Source organism: Lissotriton vulgaris, chromosome 3_1, assembly GCF_964263255.1.
Source record: "Lissotriton vulgaris chromosome 3_1, aLisVul1.2, whole genome shotgun sequence".
NCBI lineage: Eukaryota > Metazoa > Chordata > Amphibia > Caudata > Salamandridae > Lissotriton > Lissotriton vulgaris.
This window is the reverse complement of record NC_141689.1, coordinates 1,893,705,425-1,893,729,661: the sequence shown is the minus strand read 5'-3', so window position 1 is coordinate 1,893,729,661 and position 24,237 is coordinate 1,893,705,425. Positions and strand designations below refer to the sequence as shown.

The following is a 24,237-nucleotide window of genomic DNA, read 5'->3' as shown; positions in this document are numbered from 1 at the left end:
TAGGACAGAAAATAGTCTTGGGCACCAAAGCAAAAGAGTCCCCCATTAGCGAATAAGATACCTAAAGAAAGTGGCCCATGTTAGCAAATCAAGACAGTAAAAAACTTGTAAAGACAAGCTGTGTTAGTGTTGCAAGTATAGGAGATTGCATGCATCTGTGCTTGCTGCAGGCAATGCATGAGATAATAAAGAAATGACCAGTACAAACAGGCCCAAAAACAGCCAGAAAAAAGGCCCAACACTGATCTGAGAGACCAGCCCTTAGAGGACTGCCAGATTGCCATATAGGCCAGTCCGACCCCAATACTCTTTGCTTCAAATTACAATATTTGTCATTATTTGTTTGCCCATGTATCTTCTCCTGTGCTTCAAGGTTTAGTTTTAACGATACACAATATGAATGTCAACTGGTTAATCTAGGACAAATGATGGTACTATTTTAAGGGAAATGCAAATGCCCTCAAACTTGCCAAGTACCACGCATCAGGCGTTCCTCTAACGCATTTCAGTCTGGTATGTCCGAATCACCGCACTAAAATGCAAAATCACGCATTATAGTGCTTCCTCTGCTGTTATGCTGAGCACTGCTATAATGCATGGCTGTGTTGCAGTCTGGTAGAGCGTGGTGTGCGCTGCTCCCTGGGCCGGACAGGCTTAGCGAGCGGACTCAAGATCTGCTGGCAGCTTGCGTACTCTGCTACAAATGTATCTATTGTTAATCACAGACACATCATGGGGCCGACACACGCGTGTTAGTGTTTGACCTCACAGGTCAAACACTATTGTTTGACTACTTAGAAGAAGTGAAAGAGACACAGTTTAATAGGCTACAGTGGGGGAATAGTCACAGAGTCTGTCCTGCTGGCCCGCATGCGGTGCGAGCGGGCAACATTTTATAAGGTTTCGCACTTTGGGCAAGTCAAGGTTGTTTAGCTTCTGCAACCTCGCTGCACCTGGTATTGGGCCGCATGGATCAATTACCGCGACCCACGCCACCACGGCCCAGGCGACGCAGGCTGTGGCCAACTCTCTCTGTCAGATGACCTGCTCAGTGCTGGACTCCAGGGCAAGGCTGAGAGCTGCTCACCGCGGCCGGTGGTAATGTAATGGAATGTGGACCCGCCCGCTGCAGAACTCGACCTGGGGCCGACCAGCGCGGCTGACTCAAGTTAATGCGGCAGCATGCCAGTTCTAGTCACTGAACAACCACAGTGCAGCAATACAGCAGCTCAGCTGCCTGCATGGCACCCGGACTCACTCAGGCGGCAATATCAAATCCCACACGCGGGACCTGACCCCAGCCCACTGGCCGTGGCGCCAGTAGGCGGGCTCAGCAACTGCCATGGTCACAAGTCATAAAGGATCATTAAATAAGTAAGTGCATGAGAAAGAGTGTGAGCCAGTTAAAAACACAATTAAAGTAAACACTTCTGAGACACATGTGTTAATTTAAATCAAATTCGCTTTGAATTCTAAAGTAATGACTGGTACAACACTCAGGTTATAGGGTGCGCCCACCCGGGGCGGTTGGCCACATTGATATTAATGATTTTTATGCTGCTCAGTGAGTGTCAGAGAGTGTCTTTAAAATGATACAGCCATTAACAGTACGATCAGGTCCCAAGGGCACAAGGATTCTGCCTTTCTATTTCTCGTAGTTTGCAGCAACTAACTTCTTAGAATTTGCTCCAGAGAAAGTGTCACTCCTATTCGTTGAAATGTCACTCATAATTACACTACATAATTACAGTATCCAAGCCCCCCGTCATAAGCGGTAAAATTACGTATGTGCCCTCTCCTCCCCCCAAGAGGGGGTGTCACTCCTATTCGTTGAAATGTCACTCATAATTACACTACATAATTACAGTATCCAAGCCCCCCCGTCATAAGCGGTAAAATTACGTATGTGCCCTCTCCTCCCCCCAAGAGGGGGTGGGGGGGGCTGTCTCCCTAAGGGAGGAAGGGCAGGGGAATCACCAAACACCCAGTTTAGCCCCAGGGTCACTCTCATCCAACCCTCTAAAAGTTTGTGGTGTGCTCCAGACAAAGCTCATTAATGACTACCAAGCGCCCCCCCCCCCCCCCCCCCCCCCCCACGCCACCATCCCTCCAGCCGATCTGGCCTCTTGCCAACAGCAAAGTGTCTTTTGGGAGTTGTAGTTTCACTTGCATTCATAAATAAGAGTCATAAATGCTAAAACCCCCAAAACTGGCTGTAGGCGGAGCTTTGGGTTGGGCCACTAGGCATCTGTACACCAGTATTATATTTTGAAATCCTGAATAGTCCCCTAATGCCCCGACCGCAGGCTACTGATTGGGCTTTCCTTAAGCCCAGTTGTCCCATAGGAGGGGGCGAAGTCTCACTTTAAGAAATCTCAGCAGTGTGGTTAACACCCCCCCGTTTCTCCTCCACGTTCAGACCTGCATTGTAATATCTTGCGCGGAGGCTGTGCACATAACTAACACTGCCACTATAATCCGTGTGTTGGTATTAGGCAAGGTGCCTTGAGGTTCAAAGGCCAGCGCTCTGCTTTTTGGGAGTTGTAGTTTTAAGTAACATTGTACGTATTAGATTTAAAATCCACGCTGCTGCTGGCTTTACTTGTCCCGCATGGCTGAGGGTGTCATGCATGGCTCAGGCCCTCTCGGCCACAATGCAGGCTGCAGTAGAACCACCTTGAACAGCAGATGTTCACTCCTGGGGCACCTGGTATCTTGGAGCAGTAGAGGTTGGTGTTGTACATGGGGCACTGTTTGTGTGCCACTCTGAGCCTAAATGTTCTGTGTTTATGGGTCTTTAGATGTCGTTTCTTGGGTCGGCATGCATCTGGTCTACTTCTAGGCGCGATCAGTGCTGCCTTGGTGCACAGCGTCGTCACTGCAAACGGTTTGGTAGATTGCATGTTCTAGGTGTTGCACTGCCCACCAGAGATAGCGTGTGCTTGGAGAGGACTGCAGTGTGGGTATAGGCGCAACAAGGAAAACATGCATATTAACAGAATTGCAGGTACATAATAAAATACACAGTGGCACTAATGTTATCTACTTTGGAAGGGTGACAGGCGAATTCACCCTGTATAAAAACTAGTTTGTGTACCCGTTCCCCAGGAGGGTGAAGGGGGACCTGAAATCAGGCATCAGCTGTCACTGAGAGGCCCAGGACACAATAAACCGGGTTGTAACAGCAACCTCCTCGTGTGAGTATGTTACTGCCCCTCCTGTGGGTCACACAATACTCCGTTTACTTTCGTTCCAGAAGCTTATGCTCTTAGCATCCCCTATCGGCACTGTAAGCTGGCACTGCACCTGGGGCGTGCCTCAGAGTGGGCTTCTGTCTGCAGTGGTGAATCTCTAAGATCCTGCACACGTGAGGGGTGTGTGAGTGTGCGTGGTGAGGATGGAGGAGCTGGATGAGTCTCAGTGGGGTGAGAAGAGACCACCATCTGCATGTTTTACTCCACGTTTGGTCCTGCTGACCTGGAGTGACCCAACCATGTTGACTCGGAGAGGCCCACTGCTTTAGAATTTGTGAATAAATGTTCTTGTGTAGCTCAGGAGGGGGACCTAAATCTCCTCACTGCGCTTCCGCACATGAGGTTTCATCTCTGTTCAAGCAGCCAAACTATGGAACTCTTTACCCCCAAACATAAGATACACAGATAACTACCTTATCTTCAAAAGACAAAGCCTCTTCAAAGTATCTTCAAAGCCTTACAGTCCTTACAAAAATCCAGATAGGCCACAATGCAACATGGTGTTGGCAATTTTGGGTAAAGCAATTAATGGTTCCATTTTAAGATAGACCTGGACCTACTTTTCTACATATCGCCAACCCATGGTAGTGGAACTGAGGTAGGATGAGACAATCACTTAAAAAACGCTACATATCAGTAACAGCAATTTGCCAAGAAAAATCTACAAACACAAGACCTCTGACACATCTCATGCTACACAAGGGGCATTATAGAAACATTTATCTAAGGCTATTGAGGCTGAACTAAAAAATCAGTTATTGTTCAACATGACAAACAATTAGGAGCAACTGTCCAGCAAAACAAAATGGCATGGAATTGGGACTATTAAAAAAGACTATTTGACCAGTTCAATGGAAAGTCTATAAACAGAGAGAAATATTTGCGTAATAAAACTCTGAAGCACCAGGAGAGTATTCCAGTGTAAAACACTGAACACCCAAAAAACGGTAACTTAAAAACAAATCACAGCTTAGATTTGATTCCTTGTGCTGGAGCCAAGCATCCACTGCCTAATGAGTTAGGGTGCTGCTGGGAGGCTGTGGCCTCTACATCCTGACTGAGCAAAGCATGGATGTGGCCAAACCAGTGTGGAAATACTGATCGGGGACAGAAACCATCACAAGTATCTTAAACTTAAATATACCATTATATGAGGGCACTTTTAGGCCTGTGAGGTTCGCCGTTCTGCTTACACAAATTCCCCACAAACAGTCTGTGGTTCTCCGGGGGATTACAGTATGACAAAGGTGCATCTGACTCATAGCATCGACTATAAGACAACTGTGATCCTGGCTTTGTTGCTGTTAAATAATTGTGCTGCTTTAACAACTATGGATGCATTAAAGCATGTCAGGTTGACATTCGCGGATCCTTATACTGCTACTCCTGTGCTGTCCTCACACACATTTAACCTTAGCCTAAACACAATGTCAGCCACAATGTAATATAAAGGGCCGCCTAGCTAACACAGACAGGTGGGCAGGACCATTCAAATGGAGCCTGCAGCTCATCAAAACACGCACACAGGAGGGCCAAGTGAACTGTACTTCCTGAATACATACAGAGGTCCCGGCAAACTGTGACCCATACCAACAGAATAACACACACATCATCATCATAAAGCAAGTGCTATCTATCCACAAACATATACACACAAAAATATGTGTGTGTGTGTGTTTACACACCCACACTCGCGCGCACACACACACACACACACACACACACACTATACCTGCACACAGTGCTCCCTGAAATACACAGCACCTTACAGACACTGCTCTTCGTAAGCATGCTTAAAACATATACCAGCAGTACTGATCGCCAACATGCACGGAGAGCTAAAATACCAGGAGGAGGGCAATGCCAACAGTGCCCCTCAGCAACACATACAAACATCACACAGTACCGCTCACCAGCACCGACAGACAGCACTGGGAGCAGTACTCTCGCCAACACACACACTAACCATACTGCAAGCCTTGCCTCTTTTAATGCACAATGACTCATTCATGCCCCTCATCAACATACACAGCACATTAAAAAAGTTCCCCTTTCCAGCATAGACAGTGCAGCGCCACCCCACACACCCACCCCACAAAGCAAATAGTTTATCTCAATACCTGCACAGGATCACACAGAAAGTGGTTCTAAATCACACACAAATACCTTCATGCCATCTAGTCACAAAGACATGTAAAACTAGCTAAATATTATACAGTAATTATATGAAAAATTTTATAACTCATAACCGCCGCTCCACCTGTTATAATTGCTCCAGACGTAGTTCCGATGTGTGATACCACATAAGAACTGAGCCTCTAGCATGCACGTACATCAACATACTTGTATTTTGTGTGTAAGTATATGCATCGGTGGACTGGTATACACCCATCTCTATGTGCCGACTGATTCGCATGTTACCATGTAACGCAGCGCTGAGACCTCTCTGCCCCAATTTAAACATATTTAACAGTACATTCGCCAAAAAGGCGTCATGGTCCTTTTCCGCTGGGGTGCACGGCGTTTGCAGTGTGTATACTCACGGAGTGCTTCTCCTGCTGGCCCAGTAGTCCATGGTTTGCAGGAAACGCAAGGGGTTTCATACTGAAGAAGCATGCATGGGGCTGGATTTACACATCATGCAGCGACCCTTTGCCCATTCCTAGTCAAACGCATTGTGGTAAATAAACAGAGGTAGGAGAAAGAGGCGAAGGGGAGGCGGGCTGCTGCTGCTGGCGAAGCGCGGAGACAACAGGAAAGCAATCCAAACGGGGGCTCCGGGCTCCATTTTCAGCAGGCTCCGTGCCTGGGCATCACGGGCGGCAGGAAGGCGCGGCGGAGGCCGGGGCAGCCAGCATTCCTCCGGGAGGATGAGGGCATCGCCGGCAGCGAGGGGTGGCAAGGCGAGGAGGAGGAGACGGGGAGCCTCAACTAAGATGGCTGACGGCGAGCAGCGCTGAGGCAGATTAGTCAAGGCGCAGGCACCAGCCTCCAGCCGAGCATTGTTAATGCTCCAGCTTCATGTGCAGTCGCAGTCACTCCCTTCCTGTCCCCTCGCGCGCAGCAGCAGCAGCCAGCACCAAAAATCGGAATCCCTGCCCCGGGCAGCGCGCGAGCACAGCAGGGACCTCCTCCTCGGCGGCGGCTTTTAATGATGCTGGCAGAGAGGTGACCAGCGATCCCAGCTCCACTCCGCTCACCCAGTGCGCACAATTAATCTCAGGCGCGCGGCACTGATGGGCGTTTAATTTAATGACGCCTGCCCCTCACACCCAGACATGCACGCATGCACCTGGCCGGCGCTTCCTACCGCGCGCGCACAGACACACACACACACCCTCGGATATCATGCCAGGACGCAATAGCCCCAAAATAATGACATTATCGTGCTTACTTTGGAAGACCTTGGCTGCAGGCAGTTGGCATAGCAACGCACAAGGAAGGCCATTTCCTGGCTAACGAACAGGCAGCCTCCCTCCCCACATAGTAAAATCAAATCTAAAGAGGTCCTCGTCGGAGGAGGCACCCGGCATCGCTGCTTCCTCTGCAGGCTGCGGTGCCGCTCGGGGAGCCAGATGCAGCCCGGACGGACGGATGCTCGCCGGTGCCTCCTTCCGCAGCCCGTCCCTCCCTCCCGGTACTATAAAATATTCAGCCCACGGAGCCGGCTCCACGAGGCTCGCCCCCTCACGCGCTTAACTCTTTCACTCTTTAAGGTAGAAGCGGGCAATTCCACTACAGCGGCGCCTTGCCTGTGCTATGGATGGATGGATGGATGAATGCACTCAGCCGCCTCCAGGCCTCCGCGGGTTACTGGGCCACCAGGGGGTCGGAATCCATACAGTAACGGCTCCAGGAACGGCGGCTGGAGAAACGGGGTGGGGACGACGAGCTGTGACGGACCACAGCGGCAGGCGACAGTTCAGAGGGGTGATGCTGAGAAGAACCCCTCCTAAGGCACTTCAGAAGCAGGAGTTGCCGCAAATATCTCCATCAAGTCTGCACGGACATCCTTTGCGGGGGTCACTGGCTCCCCAACCCGTCTCGATTATACTCATATTGGTCAAAGCCCGAGTTCGAAAGTCCTAGATTTCCGTAGTCGTCGCCACACATTAATCAAATGCTGCCACACGAGCACCAGAAACTACATGACACATTTGCCCGCAATACACCACCCAAACTGAACTGCTTCAAAGGCATCCACCCTTCACATGCACATCTGCATACCCACCAGCTGCAGATCGCAGCATTGTAAAGTGCTTACTGCAAGCAAATGCCAGCTGTGTGCCATGTCACCATCAGTAGACTGCTTGGGGTGTCAGTGTGAGCATCAGTATTGCAGAAGACACAGCTCAAGCACAAGCTGCAGAAACCCAAAATCGCAACGCTTCTTAATCTCAGTCAAACTCGGGCACGTTAGGGGTAGAAATGTATATTTCCCTCATAGGATTGTCACTTAAGCGTCTGAAGGGCAAATAGGAGACTTTTGAAATGTTTTTCTGTGAAGCGAAAGGTGATCAGGGAGCACGCAACTTATCAGAGGTCTAATAAGGTTACTTAACATCTGGGGGACCTCAAAGTCTTTTGTAAAATGTAGTGTAACCCACTTTATTTGTTGGGGTCCCAACTATTTGACTGAATGTGTGACTGGTTAAAAAAGTAAAAAATGTGATCAGAGGTATTTATCTTTTTCTTCCCAGTGGATGTTGATACTGCACAGAATTAGCAGAGGACCTTCATATGGAGGTCTACACTGAGAGTTTCAGATCACCTGATAAACTGAGCTCTTAAAGTGGAAGGATGACATGTAATGCAATGTAATGTAATGTGTAGGAGAGTAGGGTCTGCTATCCTATGGTCACCCCAATTTTTGCTTTTTGCTTCACTGGTTTTCGACTTACTGAGGCTGTGGGCCTGCTAATCAGACCCCCAGCCTGCTGTTCTCTCTCTAAATTTGTAATACATGTGCTATAGGTACATACCACAATTGGAAATGGACTCCTTGTCAGCCCCTGTACCATGCACTATAGGTGCCCAGGGCATAGGTGCCACCAAGGCCTACCAGGGGCTGAAGCATAGCTTTTGCCACCCCTGGCTGGTTCTTAAATTGACACAACTGGCTGATCACTCAGCTGGGGCAAGTGGGTGTAATCACCCCTTGCTTAGATATAGTATACCTATATCTAAACCTATATCTGGACACATATATAGCCTGTAAGCCACTCCTATGGAAGGCCTCATCAATCCTGGGGGCAGAGTGCGTGGTTTTATGTGAGATGGTGCTCTGGCATGAGCTGAGCCTGTCTGCAGCTGTCGGGAACAACTCCCTAAGCTGATCCGGGATAATGCCATACCATATACTCTTAAGCGCATTATAATCCTCGCGGTTATATAGCAACTTTGGTTTGGCTTTATCAAAACATGTCGTGTAAGGTGTCATACGAATTGGAATACTATCCCCTCGCCAGTTCTGGCGACGGGGATAGCATTCCACCCTTCTAGAGGGAGAAGACATGTTACTTTACTGAAACGCGGTTGATTTAAAATGAGCCTCAGATCCACAAAATGGATGCCCCTGCCACAGACACGGGTCTGACCTCCTGCTGCTGACCGAAACCCGGCAGAGGAGGCCTGGACAAAGAGTTTCCTGTCACAGGGCGGTGTCAAACCACCCCAGACAGGAGATAGTGGATTGGAGTAGGGAGGTTTCAATGAAACCAGACACTGCCTGGGGAGCACAAGGCTGCCCCTTGCAGGATCCGGCCAAACCGGTTCTGGGGCCTCCCAGCCCCTGTCCCAGCGCGGCCAGGATCAAAGGAGAGGGGTGTAACCACCCCCTTCCTGGGTCCCACCCATAGGAGGGGACCTAGCAGGATGTCCAACCCCCTAGATTCGAATAAGAGGGGGAGCAGTCCCAACGGACCTCAGATCATCCTGAAGAAACATAAGAAACGAAATCTGGACCCTTCGACTTTCTACACGACGTGAGAAGACTGAAGAATCTCCCTTGTGGTCAAGGAGTGACCACCCTGTGCAAACAGGCACCATCCAGCCCTCGACCCTTGCTTTGTTGCAGTTCCCGCCGGAACTCGAGCGACAGAGATCGACGAGATCAAGCTTGCCTGCCTTCTACCTGCCCGATCCACAGTCCCTGCAGAGCTGAGACCCGTGGAGGCGACCGGAAGCGTGGGGCACGCCATCTTGAAAAGGCCACGAGACGCTGACCGTGCGGCCCACGAGTGACCCTCGAAGCTGTACACCGGGGTTTGAGAAGCCCCAGCCCCGAGCTCCACTTGCACCAAAGCTCACCCCTCCACACTCGCTGAGTGCTGCGTGGGGCCCTTCTGCTTGTGTGCGCTCGACGCGTTGGCCCGGTCACTTGCCAGCTGGCTTGTGGCCCCTGTGCCGACGAACTTCGAAATACGACTTGCTTTTCTGGTTGCTCCAGATCTGCACCAGCTCCTGTGAAAAGGAGCACCCACTCTGACCCTCCTGGTTCGAGTGATAAGCAATCTCCCGGTTCCGCGTGGATTGCTTTTGCCAAGTGCTGTTTGCTACAATCTTCAAGCCGACGGTGCTGACGGCGAGAGCCTACGTGGGACAGATCGTGACCTGCTCCTGGACGTCGCAGATGCCCCAGAGCCCACGTGACAGCGGAGAGAAGCCTATCGACAACCGCCTGATTGCGCCCGACATTGCCTGGTTCCGTCCTGGTTCCACCCTGGTCACTGCTGAGTGACCCAGACTCTGTCCCCTCTGCTTTCAGGTACTTTTCTACATCGATCCACCCTTGGATCGCACCGGACACTTCTGCTTCACAGCGCCTGCAGCTGCAACAGCTCCAAGCACCCAGAACCTGCGTGACAGAACCCGACGCCACTTCGACCCTGTGCACCCACGGCCTGTGGGTGAGGTAACTTTGCAACGCCGGTGTCTTTACACTGGTACACACCTCTAGGGTCTGTGTCTAAAGTTTTGTGTTCCTAGGTTCAGCGGAAGTATCATTTAATTCACTTTAACTAACTTTTACGCACCATTGACAGTGCATTGGTGCGCGCCGCACTTTCCGTGCTGCACCCGTCTCCTGTGGGCTACTCCCGACTTCTTCATTGCTTGTCCTGACTGCTCCCAGCGAATCTCTAGGCCCTAGGCCTAACCATTGTTCGTAAAGTGTTACTTATACCACTTTTTTAGTATATGGTCTGAGTGGCCCCCCGCCCTCAGCCATAATTGTGCCAACTTTATATGTTTAACAGTGCTTTTGATTTAACGCTTGTGCCCCTTTCCTCATAAAGAGTACTGGGGAGTAATTTAGTAATAAATACATATATTTTTATAATATATACTTGTGTGGTGTCCTTTCATTTGATTACAGGATTGTATGTGGTAAAACAAGCTCGCTTAACACGACCTCTTAAGTTAAGCCTTTAAGGCTGCTTAGTCCATGCTACCACTAGGATAGCTTGTCTACAAGGTTGACTTACAACCTGACATCTTTGGGGTTTGTTTGGACTGATAACCAGTGGTTCCAGAATTGGAAACACTACCTATCAGGCCAACTTCTCACATAATGTAATGTAAAAATTATTTCTAAAGCGCAACTAACATCTGGCGGTTTCTTGGCGCTCGAGCCACAGGGGGAAGACAGTCCGCAAGACGAAAAGGCGTTAGTGATAGACATTACAGAACAAGTGGGTTTTGAGAAGGGACCTAAAACGTGCGTAGAGAGAGGCAGATCTAATGCTTAAAGGGAGTGAATTCCAAAAGGAAGGGGCAAGAAATTAAAATCTCAATCCTCCATGTTTCTTGCGTTTAAAAACCGGGACCTTAAGTAGGGCCAGGTGGGAGGAACGGAGATTACGGGAAGGAAGATAAGGGTGTAGTAGTGAGGAAATAAAAGATGGGCTCGCACCGGCGTGAGACTTGAAAATAGTACAACCTAGCTTAAATTTGCACCGCTCAGACACGGGAAGCCAGTGTAGGGACTTTAACAAAGGACTAACGTGTTGGTGCCTAGGTTGATGGTGAATTGGACGTGCAGTCTGGTTCTGAACGAGCTGCAGCCTCTTCAGTAGATAGGCCGGGATACCTGCATAAAGGGAATTGGCGTAGTCAATCCTCGAGATGACTAAGGCTAACAGGACTAGCATAAGGGCCTCAGTGGTAAAAAAACAAGCGATCTTACGGACCTTTCGCAGCTGAAGAAGCTAGACGAGACTACAGCATTGATCTGGGGCTTCATCGTGAGACCATTACTGATGATAACCCCCAGACTTTTTGCTGAGTCGACTGGACTAGGGGGGAGACCTAACCTCGCAGGCCAGAAAGTAGGTTTCCATGGGTTAAAGTTCTGCGAGGGGTTTGTGAGTATTCAGAAATATATTGGCGCACAACAGGTAGTGGTTGGGTCAAAAGAAATGTTAGTTTGTGGTTGGTGCAACTGGATCAGAGAGAACCCTAAACTCTGAAAACCAGGGGTGGAGGAGTTCCTTCCCTGTAAAATTGTAAGCAAGGTCCGATGCACACAACAAGTAAGTGTGATATGAATGATCACCAACAAGTGACAAGGATGGAGTCACACACATGTGTTCTTTTTGTGTCGTTTTATTGGAATACATATATTAGGAACATGAGACCAGCTGACACGTGTTTCGTCAAGAAGGGTGTTAACCCGTGACTCTTCAGGGCTGTAGAATGGTCATGAAGGGCGGGGTCGGGGGAACGGTGATATTTCCAACCCGGTCCTGATCGGGTGTTTTAAAAAATTGTGAACGTACTTTAGGGTACGTGTTATATGTTCCAATTTGGAAACTGTCGGAAAAAATCCAGAAAGCAGTGCTGGCGGCGTATAATGCAGTCTTTGGTTGCCGCTGTATTTTAAACTGGGGTTCGCAGGAGGTACGGGTATTCTTGATGGCGGGTCTCGCCGGGTACGGACAGTTCTGTCGGGGGACGGATATGAAGAGTTAGGTTTGGTGACTAACTGTGCTCAATACATCAAGCGACATGCTTGGATTTCTAATGGTGTGAACTCACATTTTTCAAGCTTTGTACAGGACCGACCACTGCTAAATCGCTTTCTTTACTGTGCATCCACTTCTTGATTAGGAGGGAAAACGTAATAGCTTCTTGTTGGGGAACTAATGCTAAACTATCTATGGAAGTGCATGAAATGGGTGGTGCTTTGAGTAGATTAGATATTTGACGCAGTGAGCAGTTGTGTTCCAGATATATGCACCATAAAATAATTTTATGAGCAAACTTCGGGCCCTAGAAACTGACTCCCTGACATCCACACATGAAAGGCTGGGTATGGGCTTCCTGCAAATAGCAAGTGTCAAAAAGTGTAACTACTTGTTCGAATTCAAGCTAGTTAGTTTTCTGGAAGGACTAAGGAACCTGTAAGAAGGCAGACAGCACTTCCGAAAATCGCCCAGTTGCATTAAATCTGGGTGCGCTATATGTCTATTTGTGCAACTATTCTATCACACACGATTTGGCTAGGACACACAAATGTGCTGATCCAGTGTGGGAAATGCCGATCTGCTTGGTCTGTGTAATGAGATACCATTTCATGGGTAATAATGGCTTTCCAGTGCCGTTTGTCAGAAGAATATTTTGCTAGTCTTACTCCAGCTTGCTCCAGTCATTCTGCTGCTGCATTCACAGGAGACTGGGGAGTTCCTGTGTATGGGTTGCATAATATTCAACATTTAACATATGCAAGTCAGCCATTCTATATCCACATGCCCTTCACACGGCTATTCCTGTACTCAATAACCGCCTACTTCCCAACTCAATAAACTTGCTCACCCATCCTAGTCAATCACCATCCGCACCAAGGTACAAAACCTAGTAGAGATGCAACTCTTATAACTGGTATAAGATCAACAGCCAGCACATCAAGACATTTCTGTGTTCTCCACTGCATCACACCTCACTGCACTATGTGCTAATGCAATGACCAGTAATAGTGAGAGCAACAATCTTCTACGACAACACAAACTCCCTTTACTTTGACCCACTAAAACATGGAAAATTCCATCTCAAAGTGGTCAAAAATGCAGCATCCAAAATGGTAAAGTAACCCAAACAGCAGTGCCAGGACTCTTCTCCCTGGCGACGCTCTGCCAAATCCCTATTAACGGCAAGGTAATACGGAAAGTCTTCTCAGATCCACACAGTCATTCCACAGGAACGGAACAAAATATCTCAATAACAAAATAAAATAATGTACGCCTACTACCAAAACACACTCTAAATTCCATACCAAACTACAGCTCAAAAAGAACTGGGTTGTGCATCACAGTGCAAAGACCAGTCCTGCTACCAGTCTGGTTTTCATCCCAAGTAAGGGCCTGAGATGAGGTTGCAAGCGACTTTTGCTTTTCTCCACTTACCCTTTTAGAATCTCTGCGGCTGACACGTCAGTATAAGCCCTCTTAAGGCATTTTCTTGGTGAAAAATTTGTCCGATGAGCGGTTCTTGCCCTTTTTTGTGTACATGTGAGCTGACTGCAAGAATTGTGAATGGTTTGTCATCGTTGTCTATGTAGACTGCAGTGTACCTCTCTACTACCCTGATTTCGAACAGCTATGTGAACATTTCCAGGCTTAATTAAGATACTTCACATCATTTTAGTACCAGGTGGACAAAAGTCAGGTTTTGCTTCAGTGTCAGGGCAAGAGAGAGACTGGATCCCCTCCACTTACTATATATTTGCCAAGCTGCTTTGCACAGCACTCAATATTGCCTTCCATAAATGTAATCCACCCTTGGTAAAACAATTAAATACAGATTAAAACATGTGACAAAAATACGCAAGCAAAAAACTCAAAAGTAAGGCATAATAAAGTGGTTTCTCTTTTTACACACTGTCAAAAATAGATTTGTAACAGGCACCATTTCAGTTCAATTATCTTTCCGAAAATGAACTACACCACAGGTAAAAAGTTCCACAGATGAAGAAAAGCATGTCTCATGGCTGAGCATCTTTGAGAGAGGCCGTCCCTAACAAAGCTGTATTCGAAGTGGCACTGACTTCATTTCTGACATGCTTTCATCGTGAATTCCACGTACCGAGGACCTGGCTAGCACGGGTCCCTCGTCCACTGGAAGGAGCGAAACTATGGAAGCCAACTTCTAAAAGTGCCTATTCCAAATCTCAGCCTTAAAACGCTTCACATTAATCTTAGAACATGCTCGGAAACCAGAGCTTCCCTTATCTTTCTGTTTTTTCTCTGTTGTTGCAGTCGAACTGGCATAGCAGATCAGCGTGTCATGCACTTTGCACTGGGCTACTTGCATCTAGGTCAGCAGGGCGACCTCCCATCGCCCTCCCTCCCCCACCCATCCAACCCGTTCCTAGCTCTGTGCTACTGAAGTCAGCCAGAAGTGCACACACGAATAGGAGCAACGAGTGATGTGACACTCCCTCCCCCACCTGAGCCACTCAAGCACGTGTCATTAGCGTCGGAGGCTGCGCAGTTGGGGCTTGGGCCTCTGACGGTGATAGGAGGTGAAAGAGTGTGCAGGAGGTTCGTTGCCGCAACACAACACTGTTGAGGATGATTGAGTCTCGCAGGAAACGATGACGGCATCTATAGTCAGCTTGTTTGTAGGGCTATTTTCTGCAATTAATGTCCGTGACGAGTGCGTGCCTTTCTTTGCAGGTTTTAGAGTAGCCTGGGGTGTTATACTACCGAGTCGAGTGGCTCAGTGGATTAACCCATCCACTCCAAGAAGTGATGGTTGACCGCAGGGTCAAAGTTCGATTCCTGCCAAGTGCCCTCACCCTTCAGAGGTCAATAACATGAATACCAGTGATTTGGATAGTAACTAGGCCTGGGCAGAAGTTCAACTACGCTGGAATAAACAGAGAAGTTTCGGTAATTCGGTGGTACTCTCTGACGTGTAATAATAAAATCACAATTACTCCTGCTCGTGTAATTGAGAAATTGGGGGGAGGGGGGGGGGGAATAAATCCTACTGCAACTGAAAGAGCACATTTAGCAAGCGTGCGGGCATCCCGAGCTTGCTATATGTGTTCTGCTGCACTTAGCGCTGTTTCTTAGCACAAAATGCATCATGGTGCATTTTGCACTGAGAAAAAAAGTTTTAAACGCAGTATCAAGTTGGGTCGAAATCCTATGCCAATGAGTACATTTAGAGAGCGTGAGAGGCTGCTTGTGCTCACACATGTATTCTGTTGCATTTAGCACTATTCTTAGTGCATGGGTACTCGCAAACATTTTCCCTGGGGCTATGGTCTGTAGTGTGCCCCGAGGGCCGCAATAATACCAGGGGGGATGGGGTGGGGGGATAATGCTTTGTAGGGTCGCGGTAGGTGGGCTTTGGAAAGTGAAGCATGTATATGGATTGGCCAGTGAGTCATGGAGTTATTTTGAAGATTTGTTCAAAACTCCCTTTAAGTTCAACCCCTAGTTTTTAGAAGATTCATAGATTTAACAATACTGTATTATGCAGTATCTGAATCGCTATCCCTCAATCACATCTTGGGGTAAGCCTTCTCTACGACCCATCACTAACTTGGGAGACTCAAGGGGGCAAGAAGGAAGTAACTTCATTACTGAATCAGAATGAAATAGAATTGCAGATTGTGAAACCAGAAAACCTACGATCAGTCCTGGCTTCCTCACTTGACCAAATTGTGTTATCCTAGGCAATTGTTTAATTTCACTTTGCCTCCGTTTTCTTCATTATTACATGTAAGAGCACCTTGAAATATGTGTTCAGGATATACAATGCACAAAACCTTCTACTGTGTTTAATTTATTAAACTAAAACTTTGCCCATGTATAATTACAAACCAAGCCAACTCGGAGGGGTCGACACAACAACTGACATTCCTCTTAACTCACTATTGACATTTTTGTCAGGGTGGGAGGAGCCATGAATGTTGCTACATGAATTGTTTTGAAATATATCAATTTAAATAATACTTCTCAATGCACTGAAATATTTTGATGTACTAAAGTGATTAAATAAATAAAAAATGAAATAAATGTTTTGGGATTTTGAAGAGACATTGTCATTGTTATACACGTTTGTTGAATGAGGTCTTAAAAAAATATATAATTGTTCCTAAAGTTAGGCGGTGCTGTATACCTTATTTGCTTCTTTTCCTTCAGTTATCTTGTAAAGAAACACATGCTCTTATATTTAACATCTTTCTGAAAGTAAGTGCCCGCTTAACTACACAGCAGCCCAGTGCGGTTGTTTAACAGAGGGCTGCTTGTGACGTTCAGGAGAGCTGCAAGTTGCCCCCCGGGCCATACTTTGAGTATCACTGTCATCATTCATAATGTATTCTTGTGTCCAGTATGGACGCAAAGGGGCATTTTTGCACTAAGAAATGGCGCTAAACACAGAATTACTTGTCTTGTGCAATTTAAGCATATCTAGTGAAATTGTTAGATAATTCTGAGATTGCGCTACACAGAATTATGCAAATCTACGTCCAGCCCAAGTAATAACACGCATTAATTGCAAGCATCAAGAGTCATTGTAACATTCCGAACGCATGCTCTACAAATATGCTGGTTATATTATGTAATGTGGGTCTCACTGCAGTGGCACTGCTTGGCTCGAGGGTTCCGTTTTGTTGTGAGGTGGCCTGTTTGGCAGTTGTACCATGGGCAACAGTAATCTCATGCCCCCATGTCGCATTTTGCAGAGGGCTCACTACTCTATTACACCTTATTTGATACAAGTGATACCTATGCACTACAATATAATGTTTCCACCAATAGAAAGCAAAGATTCCACGGATCATTCTCAATGCACCTTCCTCCGCCTCCCCCAGCTTCCCTCTGGAACCCCTCCCCAGAGTTTCCCCCATGGCTCAAGGTGTAAATGTACTTTTTTTTTTATCTGGAATGTATGCGCAAGTGTATTGTTAGGCTTAGTAGTTAAGCACACCGTCTGCCACCTCAATGGCATTTTCATCACATCCTTTTTCATTTGGACCTAGCTGTGCTTGAGAACAGGTGTAAAACTACTTTACTAGCACTACAGGAGCAAGGCTTGAGTGCGCATACTGTACATGTCACCACTGCATTACGCCTCATTACCTGGATTCAAACATGGTACACTGATCTCTTAAATGCACATTGATGATGCATTCTTGTGATTGACTTGTTTACCCCGCTCCGTTAAATAGCCTCCTAGAATAGTGACAGCAAATCAATGACAAGAAAAATAGAATACTATAGGGGCTCCAAGCTGTGTGGAAAGTTATTCCCCATTTTTTGCCTCATAGCCTACTACATATGCAGACCCAGAAAAAAGATGTGCTTCTGTAGTTGTTCTCAATGCTGTATATGTGGTGTGTGCAAGCAGAAAGCTTGTCCAGCTGTTTCCTATGTCGAACATTGCTATGTGGTCTGTCATTAAGGAGAAGCTGGCACCTCTGTTGTCCTCTACTTTATGAGGGAATCTGGCACTGCCAGTGCATACGAGGAGAGGCCGGACTTAGGCTGCGTGTGCTCTACTCTGCATAAGGGATTGCACAGCCGTTGTCCACAATGAACCGGAAAGGGAGAAGTGGTCAGTTATCTACAGCAGGGTACCACAGTCAGAGTAAAGGTACCTGGTACAACAGAAAGCAATCCGAATATTTTAATTCTGTTATCTAATGGAAGATAAAGTAAACCGTCTTCTGGGTTCTAAAGCAGGGCAAGTTTGCGCTATATAAAACTTTATAAATAAATAATTAAATAAAATGAACAAAGTAATGTTACTAGTGTAGGATGAAGCAGAAATGTAGTCAGACCAATCTCTTTCTGTAATCTATTGCAAGGTAAAACAATACAATATTATATAATCCAGAATTGGGTGAATAATCTCCTTCTGCTATTAATTACTTTTGTGCAGCATAAAATATATAAAATCACAGACACGTTCACTGTTGGATGTACATACATAATTGTGTCTGTGTACGAGCAGCACTGCTACCCGTGTCATTGCTCCTGTGACTCCTCAAGACCTGGCTCTTCGAGCAGCAGCAGCACCCTCCCCCCCCCCCCCCCCCCCCCCCCCACCCCACACTCCCCCTCAGCGCCTTGGGACCCTCACGGGTAAGTAGCGCGCTTTACAAGTACTCTGATTGCTTGCTTTTGTGTGAATGTAAGGAAGCTTGCACTGTTGCTGCATATGCCATACCGCCTTTGTGGGTAAATATGCCCAGCTCCTTCCCACGTTGTAACAACCTTGCACTCCTGGCACTGCCACCTGCCCAGATTACCTCCTCTTTCTGTTAGAGAAGCAAGCCATGCTGTACCCCGCTTTGTCGCATGTTATTGAAGATTATTAAAAATGTGTTTTATTGTGTAAAATACAAAATAACTGGGATTATCAATGCTTGAAGCTGTCATAGCTTCCATAATCGAAAAAAACTGCTTCACATGTAGCTTCATAAATCAAAAAATGAGATCTATCCAACAATTGAACAATGACTAAAGGATTTCATGCTTCCCAGGGCTCGGCATACCACGTGCTTAACGGGGAATTCAGACCTGCCAGTTGCTAATATAACAATCCACCCCTGCACAATGACATGCAAATGAAAATATGATAGTAAGAAACTCCTGGAAAACATAAGAAAGACCAAGTAAAAGGCTTGAAAAAACGACATTGAAGCTTTCTCTTTTCACACGCTGTTGTAATAGGCACCCTTTCAGTCCTATTAGTTCAGTTCAAATAAGCTTTATTCGGCGTTTGGCCATAAAAGCAACATAATAAAATACATACAGGTAAAAAATAACTCAGCATAACATTGCCTGGTTAAAAGAAAAAAGAGATAAGACCCAACTAAAAATAACTAAATAACTAAAAATAGTTTAGCATGTAAGCAGTTATAAATAAAAACCCCAATACACAGAATCCCCCTTTTTCACCCGCTGTTATTGTAATTCGGTGCTCGAGGACCAGGGTAAAAGTCATGAAGGTCCCAAATACGAATGGAGCCATCACCAAGTTTTGGCTGGATAGATCGCAAGTAGGGGGCAGTGTTCCTGTCCTTAAACCTAACCAGAATCAAGTCCCCCGGCACATTTTTGGGCAGATGACCAAGCCACCCCACCCTTCTGACGCTCTGTATCCCACCGTCTAGCAGGGAAGGTAATGGTCTATTGTTTTTCAGCCAAAAAATGGCTTTGTTAAGAAGGTCCCGATGCAGTTCACGTTTTCCTGGTCTGAGAGCAGGGACCCCAGAGAGAATGGTGACATAAGGGGCTGCTACGGGGGGTAAATCGATGCAATGTCTTCTATCTGGTGCGATCACAGGAGCTCTTTGTGGGGCATGCTCGTGAATACGGGTGATATTGTGATCACTTTGAGACGATGGTATAACAGGGGAATCACATGTTTGTAAAATCCTGGGAGCATTGTCCGTAGGCCTTTTGTGGGTATTAGTGGGGGAAGAGCGTATGGGAGTAACAGTGTTTCTAGTCGGTGGATATGACTGTGATACCGTTTTTTCAATCCTGCACAGTCTATCTCCCAAATCATTTATTTTAGCAACCAGTGGGGAGAGCGCAGTATCAAGTAGTCGCTCAATTTGGGCCAGAAGAGACGATTGAAGTGAAGATCGAGACTCAGCCTTGTCCACAGGTGATGAGGCTGTACAGGGTCCGGGTACTGAGGGGCTGCATTTATTGGATGGAGGGAGGGTTGTAACGGGGGAAGCCTGGGGAGACCAGGTAGTTTGGGCAGTGTCTCGAGACACTGTGGGGGGGGATAGAGCATCCGGGATATAGTGTGTGCCACAGAGGGCATTCAGCTCTTCCCAGATGGACATTGAAGAAGAGTGACTGTGTACAGTTATCCTGATGACAGCTATAAGCAGTTCAAGACAATAGGGATGGAGGAAAAGGAGCTTGACTGTACCTTGACCAAAGCTGGAGCCAGGAGTGGTGGCCCGTCCCGTCCTCCTTGTGCCTCTGAGGGCCACAGAGGGCCCGCCCTTTGCCCGGGCTTAGCCCGGCGCGTCCCGCGCGCGTCCTCGCGGGACGAGAGGCGTTCCGCTGTTTAGTAGCGCCCCCGGGCGCAGGCTGTGGTGTCACCGGTGCGCCGGTGAAACTCCGGGGCACCTGGGAAGTGAAGTCCCTGGCCGTTGCCCTCACGGCGCTGCTGGGAGAGCTGGTGTCGGTGTCGGTGTCTTGGCCGTTTCCCTCACGGCGCGGTCTGTGGCCTCTGCTGTCGGGCTTGCCTTGCCCCCCACTGAGCGCTCGGCGCTCCGCTGTTTAGTAGCGCCCCCGGGCGCAGGCTGTGGTGTCACCGGTGCGCCGGTGAAACTCCGGGGCACCTGGGAAGTGAAGTCCCTGGCCGTTGCCCTCACGGCGCTGCTGGGAGAGCTGGTGTCGGTGTCGGTGTCTTGGCCGTTTCCCTCACGGCGCGGTCTGTGGCCTCTGCTGTCGGGCTTGCCTTGCCCCCCACTGAGCGCTCGGCGCTCCGCTGTTTAGTAGCGCCCCCGGGCGCAGGCTGTGGTGTCACCGGTGCGCCGGTGAAACTCCGGGGCACCTGGGAAGTGAAGTCCCTGGCCGTTGCCCTCACGGCGCTGCTGGGAGAGCTGGTGTCGGTGTCGGTGTCTTGGCCGTTTCCCTCACGGCGCGGTCTGTGGCCTCTGCTGTCGGGCTTGCCTTGCCCCCCACTGAGCGCTCGGCGCTCCGCTGTTTAGTAGCGCCCCCGGGCGCAGGCTGTGGTGTCACCGGTGCGCCGGTGAAACTCCGGGGCACCTGGGAAGTGAAGTCCCTGGCCGTTGCCCTCACGGCGCTGCTGGGAGAGCTGGTGTCGGTGTCGGTGTCTTGGCCGTTTCCCTCACGGCGCGGTCTGTGGCCTCTGCTGTCGGGCTTGCCTTGCCCCCCTCAGTCCTATTAACTTTCAGGTATGTCAAATGCGTTAAATCATTGCACGCTACGGGGAGAGTAAGGGAGCACAAGATACAGTGCACAAATATTACAGCGTTGTTATATAAGTGCAGTGCTGTACAGAGAAGGGATGTCATCCCTGCATCCCTTGCTATATAGGTAAATTGATTGAGACAATTCTCTAAGCACACACAATTATATACAAGCATTTACAATGCAACGGTCTCGCCTTTGCAAAAGTTAGAGCTATTGGAATTGTAAATGACAACATTTTTATTTATGTGTTGGTTTTGAAAACAGACAAATAAATGGCATTGTCATTTACAATGCCAATAGCTTAATCTCTTGCAAATGCGAGACCTATTGCATTTGCACCCTCCCCACACACACACAGCCACATGCGCACAGAGCCACACACACACACACAGCCCCCCCACATACACACAGCCCCCCCCACACACACACACAGCCCCCCCACACACACACACACAGAGACACACAGAGCAACACACACACACACACAGCCACACACACACAGCCACACACACAGAGCCACGCACACAGAGCCACGCACACAGAGCCACGCACACAGAGCCACGCACACAGAGCCACGCACACAGAGCCACAACACGCTGCTTTTAGGACCTAATTCAGGGCGCAAAATAGATTGTGGTATAGAAAAGACTAGGAAATTAGCCTATATATGTGTACAATAGTTTGAATCTAGTTACGACGTTTGCTCACTGCCCAGTGATTCTGTGCAAATTAGGTAATATCCCCGCGCCATAGGCAATATGGCAGTAGGCAATCTTCTTAACGTAGCAGGATGTGGCAGAATGAGCAGAGCTGCTGAGCAAGAAGCTGTTAGAGTCACGGCGTTCGCTCACCGCCGGGTGATACTGCACTGGAGATTCTGCGGAGAAGATGCATTTTGCCTGCAGAGGAACACAGGCCTTGTCTGCATTTCCATTGCTCCTTCTCCTGCCTCAAGTTATGAGCTTCTCAGATCAGTCAGGCTTTAACAGTAGAATATTACAATCAACTTGATTCATTTTTGTGAGGTGTCTTACTGTTTAATTAGTTGCATTACAGCATTTTTTTTGTGTTTAACTTGTAATTCCAGTTTTTAATATTTTAAAATGTACAGTTGTCAATAGGAAATTATCAAATCTAATAATCACGGACCTGTGATCCGAGCGTCTCTCTTGTACCACATTAGAAAGCTGCGTGGGAGTGAGGTGAGTGATGGCTTGTGGTGAGTAATAGCTGTGTGGCAGCGATGTGAGTTTTGATTGCATGGCAGTGAGGCGAGGGTGGCTGTGTGTAAGTGAGGTGCGTGGTGACTGCAATATAAAGTGGGGTGAGTGGTGTCGGCGAGCCAGTGAGATGAGCGATGTGTGTGTGCAGATGTGGTGAGTGAAGCCTCTGTGGTGGTAAGATGAGTAAGGACTCTGGGGCGGTGAGGTGAGTGAGGGCTGCATGGCAGGGATGCGAGTGGTGGCTCCGAATGAGTGAGCTTAGATAGCTGTGAGACAGTTTTTTTGATGTTGCAGTTTTATATTACGCAAACTCTATATCAGAGCGCTTTACAGGGGCACCAGTTGCATTACAGACGTACACATGAATTTTTTTTACACGAGGGGAGATTATGTGTTAAGGGATTTGCCCAGAGTCACAGGATGCTTGAGACTCTGCCAGACTCGAACCATATTTCCCAGCTTCAAAGTCGGCCGCTCTAGCCGTTAAGCCACATCTTTAACCGGTGGCTACATGGCAGTGAGGAGAATAGGGACTGTGTCAGTGTGATGATTGGGGATTGAGTGGCTGTGATTTGAATGCAGCGGGGGTAGTGAGGTGAATGGTGGCTGTGTGTCAGTGACATAATTGATGGTTGCGAGGCAGTGAGGTGAATCTTGCGTTGGGGTAGTGAGGTGAATGGTGGCTGTATGTCAGATAGGTGAATGGTGGCTGTGTGTCAGTGAGGTGAGTGGTGATTGAGTGGCTTTGAGGTGAGTGCTGCGGGGGAGGTGATGTGATTGGTGCTCGCGTAGCAGAGAGGCGGCTGTGTGACAGTTAGTGGCGGCCGGGCAGTGCTCACCTGTACACGGAGCTCCGCATCTGCTTTGCACTGGCTGCTGGGCCTTAGTATTCCGCATCCAGGGGTACAGCATGCCATGGGAACACTGCGTGCCGGGGTCAGAGGCATAGCGAGAGGCCATGAAGTGGGAGGCCTCGAGCCCTGCTCTAGCTGTCAGCAATAGACTGCATCAAGACGTTGTTCTGACAATATAATTGCCATCCATGGGCCAAAGAGAGCGGTATTAGAGGGGCCTCTGCCAATACAATCATGAAAAATGTGAGGCGTGGAGCTGCGGGCTGACACACATAGCACTGGGAACAAATCACCGGTTAGCCAGCATCTGCACAGACTGTATATACAACAATAGGATTACAAAAAGGGGGGGGAGGGGGGGGTGCCGACCGCAGGCTAAGTTTCACAGCGCTCGCAGCTCTTGACCAATAGAACAGCATCAGCTACGTTGGCATTAATAGCAATGGGCTTGCGTGGCGGGGGCATTCGGACTACAGTTCAAAATACCCGCAATGGTTCTGGCATCAAACTAATACACGTGAGCACCTCGACATGCAGTAACGGGAAGCAAAGTCCTGTAGCAGCAGCGCTTCACCCACCAATCTCGGGGTAACCATACTCACTGTATCGAGGAGCTCCAACCACCGGGCAGGGTCGTAAAAAAATAGGTGCAGGCACGGAAGAGTGGCCGCATCCAGTGATATCACACTGGCGCCGGTGCGGACATCTGTCTTTAAAGCATGTCGGGAGCTACGCCTCGCGGAGTTCGCAGACGCCAGAGTGCGTAGAAGTTGAACAAGAAAAGCGAACACTCACCAATGCTCCCGATCGAACTCGCCCGCCCCAGCTCCATGAAAAAATGGCGGCCGCAAACATAGTAACAAAAAAATAAATCTGTGACTGTATTTGAAGTAATACTGACTCAGTTATGACATGCTTTTCACCATGTTCTTATCAACATCTAACCTAGGAAAAGAGCTTTCTTTCTCCTCTGTGAAAACTT

The 24,237-nt window shown here is 48.2% G+C and overlaps 1 protein-coding gene across 17 annotated transcripts in view; it reads right to left on the bottom strand.

Moving 5' to 3' along the window:
* The window catches only part of RAPGEF2 (Rap guanine nucleotide exchange factor 2), a 924,668-nt gene that overhangs the window by 320,881 nt on the left and 579,550 nt on the right, over positions 1 to 24,237 (bottom strand). For 3 of the 17 annotated variants that reach the window (XM_086962378.1, XM_086962379.1, XM_086962380.1), the window contains exon 1: positions 5,798 to 6,308. The exons of the other annotated variants lie outside the window; for them this stretch is intronic. In XM_086962378.1, the coding sequence (XP_086818504.1) occupies positions 5,798 to 5,857 (60 nt within the window). In that variant the 5' untranslated portion in view covers positions 5,858 to 6,308. Of the gene's footprint in view, positions 1 to 5,797; positions 6,309 to 24,237 lie in introns of those variants that run through there. 17 annotated transcript variants of the gene reach the window in all.